We start from the raw sequence: 15,840 nt of genomic DNA on the forward strand, positions 1-15,840 counted from the left end.
TTACAGAATCTGTGTTGCGGTTCTGCAATTAAAGTAGAAATGGAAAATGCTAGCTCATTGGTAACGATAGCTTCAAACAACTTTGGGATGGCCGACAACTTTGCTATTCCTCGATAGTTTTCAACACACGACCTACTACCACTTTTGTGCAGGGGTATGAGAAAAGATTCCTTCCAAGCAGAAGGAAAAATTCCACGTTTTTTAAGAAAGCAGGTGGGAATTAAATCAAGACCGTACTTGTAAGATTCCTTCAAAGACGTTAAATATGAAAAAACTTCATGAGGATATATTGCTGGAATATTAACTGTGTTAAGTGAGTTAAGTCGAAATGGATATTCATTTGAAAAAGGATTAAATTCAGCGGAATAGTTGGCCTTGAAAAATTGTGCGAAGAAGTTAGCAATATCTTGATCGTCGCTAGACAAATCATCCTGGTATTTTAACCCGAATCACCCTCAGATTGCCATATGGCAACGCGCAATAGTCTTCCAATGAAACGTTCACAAATTTCCAAAGAATGCACATACCGTTAACTTTTTTGCGCGTGGTGTGACGCAATTGATCGCGCTTTAAGCAGCATTCATTTCCTCATCAGTATAAATTACATAGATGACATGATATGAAACTTCTCGCTCTCTGAGAGCGCGTGAAAATGTGCATTTTTTATAACATTGACCATAGATGCCATCATCCTCAAAATCAAATTTGGGCATTTCGGAATAACTTTGGGGTATTTTACATGGTAAAGGTTTAATTTATGATTTTCACTGAAAACTTACTCAAGATTGTCAAATGGGATATCAAAAAACTCGAATTTTTTCAGGATCACAAATACAAAAAAAAGCTTATTTTACCCGTTAAAAATTTTTCCGTGACAACACGTGAAATTTAATTTTTTGATAGCTAAGATAAAATGTACTTATCTCTTTTCGTGCGTTAATATAACAGCTCATTTAATTTTGTTATTTCTTGTACCTTTTTTACAAATTTTTGATCCGCTTATGTAGTTGAATACACTTGAAATGAAAAATAATGAAAACGCACAGATTTTCTTGGAATTTTTTTGCACGGTTTACGCAACTCTGATCTTCAAGACCCATTCTTGGAAACGAATGAAGTTTGTTTACAATCGAATGAACCAATGTTTACAATTGAATGAACTTTAAGACCCATTCCTGGAAACGAATTGAGAGAGAATGAATGTTTCGTATCATGTCATCATTGATAAATTAGTTTGTGATAGTGAGCGCACTTCAAGATTGATAAAAAATTTCTATTGAAAAAAAAACGGGAGACAAAAAAGTAAGTAGATCTATAACATCTATAAAAAACGTGATTAAGCTATAAAATTTGTGGTTTTGTGTAGTGTTTGAAGCGCAAAACAACATCTAATTATTTGGTTATAAAAAAAATGTATTTCAATGTGTTTTTTCGTGTGTTTCCGTGGCTGTGTCCATATGGCAACGCTAGGCAGGCTAGACCACTGGTTTAGATTTCAATGTTTTTGCTGCGTTTTATTGCTTTTGTTGTTAATTGGAGGTCTCCTAAAGGCCTAGATTGGTTTATTATGTATACGTACAATATTTTAGGCTTTTTTTATTCTAACCTTTTTGAATAAAACTTTCTTTGCAAGAAGCACTGGATTTTTTGGAAGAATTGTTCTCGGATGAGGGGAACGAATTTCCAAAAAATATCCAGGCACTTTACATCGAGCCACCTGAGCAGGATGGCAACATAAGTGGTGAAGATGATGGTGACGTTGAAGGTGGAACTCCAGATAATGTTTTCCCAGCTCAACTAAAGACCGGATGTGAAATCGTGTTTGAAAGTGGCATGCGAATCAACACGTACGACTGCAGCCAAAGCGATATTGATGACTCTGCACCTGATGATAGCTTCAATGATTGCTTACCAAGCACTTCAAAGGAAATTCGTTGCGAGATCTCATCAAAACCTGAAATTTCACTTCCACCAAGTAACAAAGGCAGTGAATACACTTGGAAACCCAATAATTAATTGACAGTGCTTCCTATCTTTCCTGAACCGAATTTCAAAGACTGTCGAGAACTTGGACAACATGAAATATTTGAGAAGGTTTTTAGCGGTGACTTGCTTGAACATATATGCAAATGTTCGAATTTGTACGCTATGCACAATCAGAAACGATACGAACCACTTACTGTAGGAGGTAATGAAGTTGTACTATCCATTACGATTAACACAAGTAACCAAAATTTTTTCAGAATTACGTGTGTTCATGAGAATTTTGATAGCAACTGCCTACGATTCTACCGGATCCTTTCGAGACATGTGGAGCTGCGAAGACGACCTTCAAAACACAATGGTCGTCAATGCTATGCGAAGAAACCGCTTCGAGGAAATTAATTACATGCTACACTTCGAGTCATCAGTATGCGAAGTGGCAGCAAGTTCCGGCAGATTCGATACTCTTTGGAAACTACGCCCATTGACTGACCATATAAAGACCAAAATGATTGAAAAATTTTATCCAGAACCAAATCTCTCATATGACGAAAGCATGATTGCATATTTTGGATGCCATGGATGTAAACAATTTATAAAAGGAAAGCCAATACTTTTGAGTACAAGGCTTGGTCTCTTTGCTCTCCTAGTGGATACATGATCAATTTTGAAATATACCTAGGCAAAAATCCGAGGATGAATCCTAAATATGAAGGTAGATTTGACATTTGCGCAGCTCCACTTTTGTGTATGATTGAGGATTTTTCGGAAGAAGTGTAAAAACTTCCGTTCTCATTTTACTTTGACAATCTTTTTACTGGAATACCGTTGCTGATTTACTTGACAAATAAAAGCTACCAAGTTTCAGGCACTATTCGCGAAAACCGAACACCAAAAAATTGTCCTATTCCACATAAAAAAAAATTGCGGAAATGCAAAAGAGGGTATTTCGAGGCCACGGAAATCAAAGAGGAAGGAATTCATCTGACAAAATGGGTGGATAACTCGGTGGTCTGCCTCGCTTCGACGTGCTTTGGCTCTGAACCACTATCCAAAGCATCTCGCTACAGTAGCAAATTGTGTAGAAAAATTCCTGTTCCACGTCCATGCGTTGTAACCCAGTACAACAAATTTATGATGGGTGTTGATCGATTTGACCAAAATATTTCAGGTCAACGCATCTCTTTTCGAGGAAAAAAACGGTGGCACTGCATTTTTACTTGGGTTATGGATGCGAGCATTCAGAACAGTTGGCTTCTTTATAGATCCTCTAATGAAAATGTGTCACTTAAAGACTTCAGGAGAGAAATATCCATTTACTACTGTAAGCACTACGGCGTCCAACCGAAAATTTTTCAAAAATGTTCAACTAAACGTACGGAATCCTTAGCGAACGCTCTACGCTATGACAGAACAGATCATCTTGTAATTCCAATCAAAAATAAGAGGCGATGTGCTGGAGACGTATGTAGGTCCATCGTGCGAACATCCTGCAAAAAATGCAATGTCGGACTTTGCTTGCCTTGCTTGGAATCATATCATACAAAAACTTGAAAACCCAAATTTTTACAATATAAGTTTATATTTTTTTCAATGAAATGTTCTAAAATGAATTCACAATATTTTGTTTTTTCAAATACACGCCCACGAAAATAATTAATTTGAATTTTAAAGGGTTACGGAATGATTTATTACGTATATGTAAACCAGTGGTCTATCCTACCTGGCGTTGCCATATGGCAACAGGACATTTCAAGAACCCTGCGTCCAGGACATAAAATCTAATGATGCATTTTTTTAGTTGGACCTAAAGGATACTGCAAAACAAAAATCTCTTCGAAATTCCACAAAAAATTTACATAGGGTGATTCGGGTTAAAGCAGAGGGAAACCCTTTAACCCTACGTTTAGAGTTCACGAAATCATAGACGGCTTTCGTATTGCAAATTATTTTCCTTTTCATCTTACATATACATATACGTATTATAGCACTTTTTGTTTAATTCAAACTATTTATGACGCAAAATAGAGTATTGCAAGTAATCGGAGTGAGCGCCTGATCTTTTGAATAATTTGAAAAAGCGCGATTTTCTGTTTTTTAAAGACCTCAGCTCTTTAGTGAACCATATTTGGATTGGTTCGGTAGACACACGTTTTCGCTTAGGTACGTATTTTTTCCAAAATAACGTAAATGGTGGAATAAAAGTCAAAAACAGTTTTTGCAATATCTACAACGTATATGGGCCAAGCTACTGTAGATAAAGTTTGATTAAGCTTCTTAAAATTAGCCTTCGCAAAGTCAAATCTGAAACTAGAATCGTATTTAGTAGCAATGCTACTCGGAGAATTTCTTTCAAATTCGTATGCTATATATGCAGGGAAGGATGGTAAGGGTCTTCAGGTACAGTAAGAGGTTCACCTCGGCTTAGAGTACATTTTGATGTATAGTCAACAAATACCAAATCAAGGGTTCTACCGAACATGTTAGGAATTATATTTATTTGTTTAAGGCACAGTTCAGTTATTTCAGCTAAAAATTCGTTGTTGAACAGTTTTGAAGAAATAGGTACAATATCATAATCAGATATGGTCCATAATATATGCGGGAGATTAAAGTCACCCAAGACGATCATCGAATTAATGGGCTTCAACATTGAATTAACAATTTTCAGCAGGGAGATATGATCCATATACACCGAAGGATCAAAAGAAGGTGGGATATAGCAGACTGCAATATAGACAAAACCCATTGCGAGCTTGTTTCTAATGCATTTGAATTCTGTAGAATCGGTAACGGGTAAATCAACCTCAGCTGAAGGTACAGAAGAATGTACCGCAAGCAAAACTCCACCACCAATTCTGTTCAAGCGGTCATTTCTGTATATTTGGTAATCATGGCAAAGAATCTCTGAGTTAAATACATGAGGTTTTAGCCATGTTTCAGTTGAAGCTATAATGTTGTAATTGCAGTTAAACCATTTCAAATACAATTCTGTTAGTTTATTGTTTAGGCCTCTAACATTTTGATAAAACACATTAAGGACCGATTTAGCATTCAGTTTTTTGATGCAATAATGTTATTGGGAAGTGTAGCGATATTTAGGGTATTATTGTTACGCTTACGCTCAAATTCCCTCACAAAAGCACCAGGCGGCCAAAAAGAATTATTTAGTATAGTTTCAAAATGTTGTGCGGATACATCAATCCTAAAAGACGAAATATCTCTAGGATAGTTAAAATTGAATTTTCGAATTGTCACGTTATCAAATTTAAGTTTAGCGATGATGTACGGCTTTAGGTCCTCTTCTGTAGTGTCTTTATCAAATCTTGACACAAAAATTGATTTTTTAATAGGGACAACAATAAGATAACTAGTCGGCGGTTCGGATTCCGCATGAGGGTTTTGGGGATTCTGATTACTTTTTATAGAAGATTTTTTAGGTTTTGTTAATGAAATCTTTGATGAAGATGGCTGAGCCGTTAAGGGACTTGGGGATGCCAGATTTATTAATTCGATAGTTGGCGGTGAACCAACTATGGGTGCAGGAACTTCTGCAATGGCACCAAGTGTCGGGGCACTAGAGGAAGCACTGTTAGGATGACGGTGTCTATGTGGATTGTTAACGTTAGTTAAGTCATTCAGATATTTGAATGACTTAAATAAGTTTTTATACTGGATGAATTTCTTGGACAGTGCGTCAATTTCTCTACCTATTTCAGAGAACCCAACGCGAGCCTGTTTGAATGCTTTGTAAAGATCAATCTCAGTTGGTCTACATTTCAAACAGGCCCAACGAACTCCCTTATCACTATCGTTGAGTGCGTCAACCACTGTTACAAACCGGCACACTTCATATGGGCGAGCCCATCGCCATACCAAATCGGCTCTAATTTTTGCACCTTCTTATCATTAATGAGACCACAGTGCAGTCGCGTTATCCCTTTAAACAAATCAAATGTCCAACAAAATAAACGTTCATATTTACACATCCAAATCCGCATAGTTGAGTCGCGTTCAAGTGGAAAGAAATAAATCCAAATCATATCATTTTAATAAGCAAAATTCAATAAAAGCAAAGACAAGAGCTCAGCGCGCGTAGCCACAAAAACATAAGAAAAACTTTTAGAGAAGAAACAAGAAAACAAATCAAGAAAGTTTTGTCTCGTAGTGGCTCTAAACATTTGGTGCTTCCACATATTTCTCTTTCATTTTGTATTCTATAGCAGGCCAACGAAGCATGGTTTCTGATAGCCTAGTCTATGAAATATCTTGCATTGAGCTGCCAGTTGTGCCACCTAAGTTTTCAAATAAAAAGCGTTGTATTTAACAAAAATAAATATACACAATCACATTAATCACTTGTAGAGCAATGCTAACAAACATAACGACATTTATTTAGATGTACATATGTCATATGGAACAAATGCGGTTTTCATTTCTATGAATAAATGCCCCTGGTGGCAACGCGCATGCGCACACGCCACTCAATTTAGATTAGAAATTATCAGCTGACATGTGCGATGCAGACCAACGGCACACTCTACACTTTTGTTTTTTATTTTTATTTTTTTTTTGCTTATTCGAACACCTCTGCTTTATACCACAACTCTTCCGTCCCCCTCGACTAATCATTTACCTACCGGCTTGTGCAGGCGTTCAACTTCATATGTTCAACTTTGCGTTAGTCACAAGGAGCTTCGGGTTTTAAAGCTCTCCATAGTTCATTGCTGTTTTTGTGGTTTATGATAAAATTCTTAATAAGAACAGACAGCTCGAGATGGCAGTAAATTTATACGTAGGTACCTACTAAAGTATTTGAGCATAGATTTGTGACCGGTATTTTGCCTGTGATATAGTCATGCGTCAGTTGTCATTAGAATGATGATGAGTAAAAATATTTGAAATTAGAGACGAAATTCTTTGGAAAACCCAAAAATGTCAATTTCAGAAGCACTAGCTCGAACAAGGAATTTTGAGATAGGTTCACTAAATCGAAAATTTTATTTGTTTCTAATTTGATTTAAAAGGGATGTGCGTATTTTTCTCGTGCCCTAAGCTTAAGGCGAGCGCCGTGATATGCTGATAGCGTGCTCGCCTACAAGAAGTAATGTTCTGGGTTCAATACCGGGGAATAGCAACATCAAAATAGTTAGAAAAACGTTCTTCTAAGCGTGATCACCCTCGGCAGTGGATTGGCAAACCCTCAGAGTGCATTTCTGCAATGAAAAACTTCTCAGGGAAAATGCATCTGAGTTGTCGTTCAGAATGAAACATGGGATCTTCATTTATTTGTAGGAGAAATTAAAAGTTGCACAATACAAATCGGAAGAGAAGCTCGGCCCAAATATTATCGAAAGTTTAACGCCCAAAGCATTTTTTATAAGCTACATGGTCTAAAAAAATTAGATACAGTTTTAGTGGAGTTCTAGATTAGCTTCTAAATGGTACCAACCGATACCGACAAGTTATTGATTTATTATCGGCTAATTACTGATAGCGAATTAATATCGTCGAGTTATCGGTTTGTTATTGGCTTAATATCGCGGAGCTATCGGCTTTTTATTGGTTTCTTATCGACTTTCGATAACAACCCGATAAATATCGATAATAAATCGACAACTTTCTGATGGCAAATCGATAGCTTTTTGAAATTAAATCGATAGAAAATCGATAACTTTTCGGACATATTGCCTATTTTCCAAAGCATTTTTGAAATTGGATCGATAAATTTTCAATAGCATGTCTATAAATTTTCGATGGCAAATCGATACATTTTCGATAAAAAATCGATATATTTTTGATGACACAACGATTGGATTTTTGAAATCAAATCGACAACATTTTCGCTAAATAATCGATAGCTTTTTTTACCATATCAATAACTTTTCGATAGCAAATGGGTAACATTTCGATACCAAGTAGACAACTTTTCGATAAGTTTTTAAATTAAATCTGGCGACCACCGTGGTATGATGGTAGCGTGCTACGCCTACCACACCGCATTCCCTGGGTTCACATCCCGGGCAAAGCAAAATCAAAATTTTAGAAATAAGTTTTTTCAATTAGATGAAAATTTTTCTTAGCGTGGTCGCCTCTCGACAGTGTTTGGCAAGCACTCCGAGTGTATTTCTGCCATGAAAAGCTCTCAGTGAAAACTCATCTGCCTTGCAGATGCCGTTCGGAGTCGGCATAAAATCATGTAGGTCCCGTCCGGCCATTTTGTAGGGAAAAATCAAGAGGAGAACGACGCAAATTGGAAGAGAAGCTCGGCCTAAAATCTCTTCGGAGGTTATCGCGCCATACATTTATTTATTTATTTATTTTTTTAAATTAAATCTATAAGTTTTCAATAACATATCGATAAAATTTCGATGGAAAATCAATAAATTTTCGATAAAAATTGATAACTTCTTTATAAAATACCGACAGTTTATCGATTAATAAATAATCCGTTTTTCATAATAAATCGATAATTTTTCAAGAAAAAAAATAAATAACTCGACGATAAAAAATCGTCAACTCATAGATAATATTTGTTATCGATAGAATATTTTGCTACATGTGACTATACTTACGGCTATATTCTGTATTCCATACGCTGTATGACCACCACTGTATTATTTTCGGAAGAAAATCGGAGAATATACTATTAAGGCACGTACTTACTTCAGATCGACCTGGACGATGGTGTGCACTCAAAATCCATTTGAACATGCGAAAAGGGCGAGCTTCCTTCTCAAACCAAACAAATGTGTACTGAAAGTACTTACGAATGTCATCACAGCTTACTGCGCTATAAAACTAAATTGTCAACCTCATCCGCCCTTGGCGAATCTATTTTATTTCGCAGGCGAGACTTTAGCAACTCCGATTTCCTCAGGGAAGAAGATTATACTTTCCGAAACATAACGGATCAGTATTCAACAAATGATAATCAACATCGATAAATTTCCACAAAACCTTCGGAGAATCTAATTATCGCTACAAGAAGTAGAGAACTTTGTAGGAGAAAGTGGAAAGGACTTCTTCCTTTTGCGCAGACCTACAGGAAAGATTAAACAAAATTTCTAGGCCTAGAGTTTTTTTACAGTCTGGTGGAGTTAAAGAGAAGGTGGATATACCGCTCTTATTTAAGTTGTTATAAAATTATACTAATAGGAAGTATCTTACTCGACTCCGTGAAGGCATTTATAATGTACGAAAGTGTTTCTAAGTGGACGTGTAAATGTAAGACGCAAGTTTAAGTGTGTTGATCACTGCACAAGCTCCTGCATAAATGGGTCTTGAGTCAGCTCAGCAAGCGTTCTTTCATTTGCAGGCTAGCAAGATCCTTCTTGTCGGAAGTGGATGGTAGTAGGTCTGCCGTATTAATTGGGTTATTAAGGCTTAGCTATCAATGGTCATTGAGGTTTTGACAGGGCACTGTCCAATGAGCATCCATGTGGTTCGTCTCAACATACTAGAAACCTTATCCTGCTGCAGCTGTATGGAGGATGATGAAGTGGAATCATCGAGTTACTTTATGTTTGATTGCTCAGTTTTTCCCAGAACTCGGCGAAAATATTACAGTCGTGACTAACTGGGATCTGCGGAGGATTTATCAAAAGTTTCGATCGGTCTCATTACAAAGCAATATGGTTGCTACCCAACGATTCTATAAGTTGCTATAGCTACATTCCCGTTATTTTATATGGTATCACTACACTCAGAGAAAAAATCGTTCTAAAACGAACGAAACAAGTTCAAAATTAAGAACATTCGTTGACAAAAGTCTGTTAAGTACGTTTTTTCTTAACTTGTGACCGATGGGATTGTTTTAAGAACAGTTTTTCCAAGCACACCGTTCGTATTTTATGATCACTTTGGTATTGATGTGTGAACCTTCTGTGCTCATTTCAAGCACTACTTGGGCTTGATTTAGGATTTTTCGTTCTCACGCTTCGAGAACGATTTGGGGCCGATTTAACATTTTTCGGTCTCAATTTAAGAACGGTTCGGTGGGAGGGAAAGTATTTTTTTAAATATATTTATTTAATTTTTATTAATAATAATATTTTTGTCATAAATAAAGAATATTTACAACAAAAAAATTGTTATTAAAATTCAAAAGTTTAAGAAAAAATGCATAATAAGCATTTTTTCATACATTTCTCTTTTTGAGAAATTATTCTTATTTAAAGATGTAATCTGCATATATACTCAAAACATTTCATAACAAGTTTGAGAATTACCTGTGGATATGTGAATGGAACTGAACGAAAAATAAGAGTTAAAAAAATAGAACAAAAAAAATTGTATTAAAAAATTCAGAGTTTGGTGGTGATCGAACTCGCGCAACACGATCGCAAGCGCAACATCATAGCCGCTGGGCCACTACAACTGCTTTATAGCTGCTGCCAAATGGTGTATTTAACATTATAGTGCACACGAATTGTACCGTTTTTTTTTTCTTGGGCTTGATTTAAGAACATCGTTCTCATTAATAGAACATTTGTTCATATTTTAAGACCGGCCGTTCGTTTTTCAAGAAAATGGTGTCAGTTCAAGAACAAGGATGTTGTTTTAAGAACAGGTCGTTCGTTTTTCAAGAACAAAAAAGTAAGAACATGAAAAGCTTGAGTTGAGTCCGCTGGTGCTGGATTTTAGAACGGCGTTTTTCTCTGAGTGTACGGGCCCTTATGTTGTCCAAGTGAGCTTCCCCTACCAGGGCAGCTAACATCTAATCTAGCCTAGCCTAAGTGGACATGTGTGAAGTCCGCACGTCCTCTCAACCTTACAAAGCCTGGATAGATGTGATACAATGTGCTCATATTCAAGTTCTTCCAGTAGGCCCGAATGCTGAAAATTACAAAGAAATACATCACACTGCGTCTAGTAAACGAGTTTGGGTCATGACATGCGGCATGAAATTTCTTAAACAAAGCTGTGTTATTTCTTTAAATTCCTTTAGATTATTTTCATTATCATATTTCTCATATTAGCCGATAGCATTCATATGCGAAATATTCATATTTTTCAAAGATAATTTATTCCTTAAACAACTCAATTGTTCCACCCGAATCACACCCAACTTCCCAGCCCACAAAAAAAAATTATCACAAAAAGACTGCAAGTAAGATCAAAACCAATGCAACTGCAAAGCAAAAGCAGCATCCAAACACGTAAAGCCGTAGCAGCACATGATGTCGAGAAGCGGCCTTAAATCCGCGCTTGAACGTGATTTGTGCGCACGCGCGCACCTGTGGCCCAGGTACTATATGTATGATGCATGCTGGGCCGTTGGCAGTTCAGTCTAAACGTCAACATTAAGCGCGTGTTTGACATGTCTGCGTTTGTGCAGTGGTGCAGCGCATTCAACCAAGCGCTAAATCGGCAAGTAGTCAGATATGTATGTTTGTACTTATGTGCTTATAGCGATTATGCATTTCGATTTCTTTTTCAAAGATTTTGCCTGTTTGATGTTTACTTTCATTTTGTTATTATTTCTTGTTTTCTTGGTTGCAGCATTCTGTTAAATATTTGTATGTGTCTACATTTTTTAATTGGATTAATCCATCCATCAAAATTATGTACATTCAAAAGGGACTGCATTAGTGTCACTTTTTTTTTAAAGAGGTGTACGTAAAACTTCAAAATAATTTAATTGTAATAATAATAAAAATTTCGAGGTTCTTCTGCAAGCCGGCCAGAACATGCGGCGCGATTTTATCAAGGGTCTAGCGAAATTTTCTCTTTTAATACTTTGGGCCTTACAGGAAGCGCTTTTTAAGAATGGGCCCAACTGGTGTTGCCTAAATAGGCATCGTGAAGATTTTTCTAGGCTGGTTATGAAAATAAAAAGCAGTCTGTATGATGCAACGCTCCAAGTTATTATTATTATCGGTGCTTTAATAAAAAATGTATAAAATAGCTCCCGATTAGATTGAAAAAAGAATCTTCTATTAAAACAGTGTTGCAATAGTTTGACAGCGAAGAGTAGAAAAGAGCTCGTTGTCTGTTAAACTAATTAAAAATGTTTACTTCACAACTAAAAGCGCGTTTAAATCAAACTGATTAGTGATTCCTCAGCTTGCACTGCTTTTATACTTTCAGTTTTCTCGTTCACCCATTTCTCCTAAGGCCTAGTTATTTGGCGAACAGTTGTATCTCATGCTTGGTTACCAGCTATATACATGCATATTTGTAGTTGCCTTCCTACTACCCATATGCGTGTGCATGTGTGAGTAACTACTTCTTCCCTTAGCTGATGACCACATATGTGTATGTGAGATATCTCTTCACTTCGAGCTACTGGTTATGTGTGTGGAATATTCTTCGTTCCTTGTATATAAGTGTCGCTGCTTGCTGTTTTTGTTGTTGTGATTATTTACTAACAGCATATTGATGTCAACATTCACCATAATATATACTGCTTTTTTATACTCAGTTGAGCAGAGCTCACAGAGTATATTAAGTTTGATTGGATAACGGTTGGTTGTACATATATAAAGGAATCGAGATAGATATAGACTTCCATATATCAAAATGATCAGGATCGAAAAAAAATTTGATTGAGCCAAGTCCGTCCGTCCGTCCGCCCGTTAACACGATAACTTGAGTAAATTTTGAGGTATCTTGATGAAATTTGGCATGTAGGTTCCTGAGCACTCATCTCAGATCGCTATTTAAAATGAACGATATCGGGCTCGAATATTCGAAAATTTCACTCGAAAATTTCGAAAAACCGAAAAAGTGCGATAATTCATTACAAAAGACAGCTAAAGCGACGAAACTTGGTAGATGAGTTGAACTTATGACGCAGAATAGAAAATTAATAAAATGTTGGACAATGGGCGTGGCACCGCCCACTTTTAAAAGAAGGTAATTTAAAACTTTTGCAAGCTGAAATTTGGCAGTCGTTGAAGATATCATGATGAAATTTGGCAGGAACGTTACTCCTGTTACTATGTGTACGCTTAATAAAAATTAGCAAAATCGGAGAAGGACCACGCCCACTTTTAAAAAAAAATTTTTTTAAAGTAAAATTTTAACAAAAAATTTTATATCTTTACAGTATATAAGTAAATTATGTCAACATTCAACTCCAGTAATGATATGGTGCAACAAAATACAAAAATAAAAGAAAATTTCAAAATGGGCGTGGCTCCGCCCTTTTTCATTTAATTTGTCTAGGATACCTTTAACGCCATAAGTCGAACAAAAATTAACCGATCCTTTTAAAATTTGGTAGGGGCATAGATTTTATGACGTTAACTGTTTTCTGTGAAAATGGGCGAAATCGGTTGATGCCACGCGCAGTTTTTATACACAGTCGTCCGTCTGTCCTTCCGCTCGGCCTATAACACGATAACTTGAGCAAAAATCGATATACCTTTACTAAACTCAGTTCACGTACTTATCTGAACTCACTTTATCTTGGTATAAAAAATGGCCGAAATTCGACCATAACCACGCCCACTTTATCGATATCGAAAATTTCGAAAAATGAAAAAAATGCCATAATTCTATACCTAATACGAAAAAAGGGATGAAACATGATAATGTAAGTGGATTGTTTTATTGACGTGAAGATAACTTTAGAAAAAACTTTATAAAATGGTTGTGACACCTACCATATTAAGTAGAAGAAAATGAAAAAGTTCTGCAGGGCGAAATAAAAAACCCTTAAAATCTTGGCAGGTATTACATATATAAATAAATTAGCGGTATCCAACAGATGATGTTCTGGGTCACCCTGGTCCACATTTTGGTCGATATCTGGAAAGCGCCTTCACACCACTCCCTTTTAAAACTCTCATTAATACCTTTACTTTGATACCCATATCGTACAAACTCATTCTAGAGTCACCCCTGGTCCGCCTTTATGGCGATATCTCGAAAAGGCGTCCACCTATAGAACTAAGCCCCACGCCCTTTTAAAATACTCATTAACTCCTTTCGTTTGATACCCATATTGCACAAACGAATTCTAGAGTCACCCCTGGTCCACCTTTATGGCGATATCCCGAAACGGCGTCCACCTATGGAACTAAGGATTACTCCGTTTTAAAATACTCATTAACGCCTTTATTTTGATACCCATATTGTACAAACAAATTCTAGGGTCACCCCTCGTCCACCTTTGTGGCGATATCTCGAAACGGCGTCCACCTATGGAACTAAGGATTACTCCCTTTTAAAATCCTCATTAACACCTTTCTTTTGATACCCATATTGTACAAACAAATTCTAGGGTCACCCCTCGTCCACCTTTGTGGCGATATCCCGAAAATACGACCACCTATACAACAACCACCACTCCCTTTTAGAACCCTCATTAATACCTTTAATTTGATACCCATATTGTACAAACAAATTCTAGAGTCACCCCTGGTCCACCTTTACGGCGATATCTCGAAACGGTGTCCACCTATGGAACTAAGGCCCACGCCCTTTTAAAATACTCTTTAATGCCTTTCATTTGATACACATGTCATACAAACACATTCCAGGGTTTCCCTCGGTTCATTTTCCTACATGGTTATTTTCCCTTATTTTTTTACCATAGCTCTCAACTGAGTATGTAATGTTCGGTTACACCTGAACTTAACCTTCCTTACTTGTTTAAACATGTAGTTTGGTATTTGTAAAAAGCCTCTTTACAACTTATTTGAGCTAAGCATTTTCATAATATTAGAATATTTTTTTTCTTTTTTTACAGGAAGGCTTCACCGATCCACCATCAACATCGTCCATCAGTCGTCTGTTGCGAGGTAATGATCGTACCAGTGAAGATGGACGAAAGGATTATAGTATACACGGCTTGTTAGGTGGTAAGTCATAAGTAGCTGAGTTGGGCATGTCTACTAAATAGAAGAAAGAGAGAAAAAGTTGAAATAATTTAACGAAAAATTAGCATAAAAACATGAAAAAAACTTAAAATAAGACTAAAAATTTAATAGGAAATATAAAGAAAGAAATGAAATTAAAGCGGCGGCTCAAACATTGAGTCAATTATACAAACTCGACAAACAAATTTTATTATAGAATTCTCAACGACATGTCCAACCAAAAACAAGTAAGGACGGGACTGTCTTCATACCTTTCATGAATGGGGCAGAACAATAATCTTATCCCGTTCGTAACCTCCAAATAATCGGATGTATAAGATAAGAAATATATAGTGAACACATGTAAATACCTAAACGATTTTTAAGATAAATATAAAATAAAAAATGATAAAAAACACCCTTATCTGAACGATCGGCTGTATGGGGTATATATTGTATAGCTCCGATCGAAATGATTCTTTCAGGAAATCGTCTATGATATATTAAAATATCTATCACCAAGTTTAACGTTTTTATATTAGAAATTAAGGGAGAAATTGCCAAAAATCTTTCTAGCTGAACGATCGGTTGTATGGGATATAACTATATATAGATCCGATCAAAGTTTTTTTTTCATGATATCTTTTACAATATATTAGAATATATATCACCGAGTTTCACGTTTATACTTTCTAAATTGCGGCAGGAATGACCAAAATTGTCTTATCTGAACGATCGGTTGTATGGGAGATATATGTTATAGTGGTCTGATATAATACAAAAATACATCCTTCATTGAGATCTCTCAAAATTTGATAGACTAGTTTGCGTTCAAACAGACAGGCGGACGGAACGACAGACGGACATGGCTATATCAACTCAGTTCGTTACCCTGATCAATTCGGTATACTTAATGGTGAGTCTATCTTCTATATTTCTCAACGTTAAAACATCGGACTAAAGTTAATATACCATTTCATGTTCATGAAAGGTATAATTAGAGAGTATTATGTAATCAAAACTGAATTTATATTTTAAAACATTTAAA

The 15,840-nt window shown here is 36.2% G+C and overlaps 1 protein-coding gene across 1 annotated transcript in view; it reads left to right on the forward strand.

Moving 5' to 3' along the window:
- Nucleotides 1-15,840, forward strand: part of gsb-n (gooseberry-neuro) — a 122,380-nt gene that overhangs the window by 31,446 nt on the left and 75,094 nt on the right. The window contains exon 3 of the mRNA XM_067777079.1: nt 14,684-14,795. Within this exon, the coding sequence (XP_067633180.1) occupies nt 14,684-14,795 (112 nt within the window). The remainder of the gene's footprint in view (nt 1-14,683; nt 14,796-15,840) is intronic.

The sequence above is a fragment of the Eurosta solidaginis genome, chromosome 3 (genome assembly GCF_040869045.1).
Source record: "Eurosta solidaginis isolate ZX-2024a chromosome 3, ASM4086904v1, whole genome shotgun sequence".
NCBI lineage: Eukaryota > Metazoa > Arthropoda > Insecta > Diptera > Tephritidae > Eurosta > Eurosta solidaginis.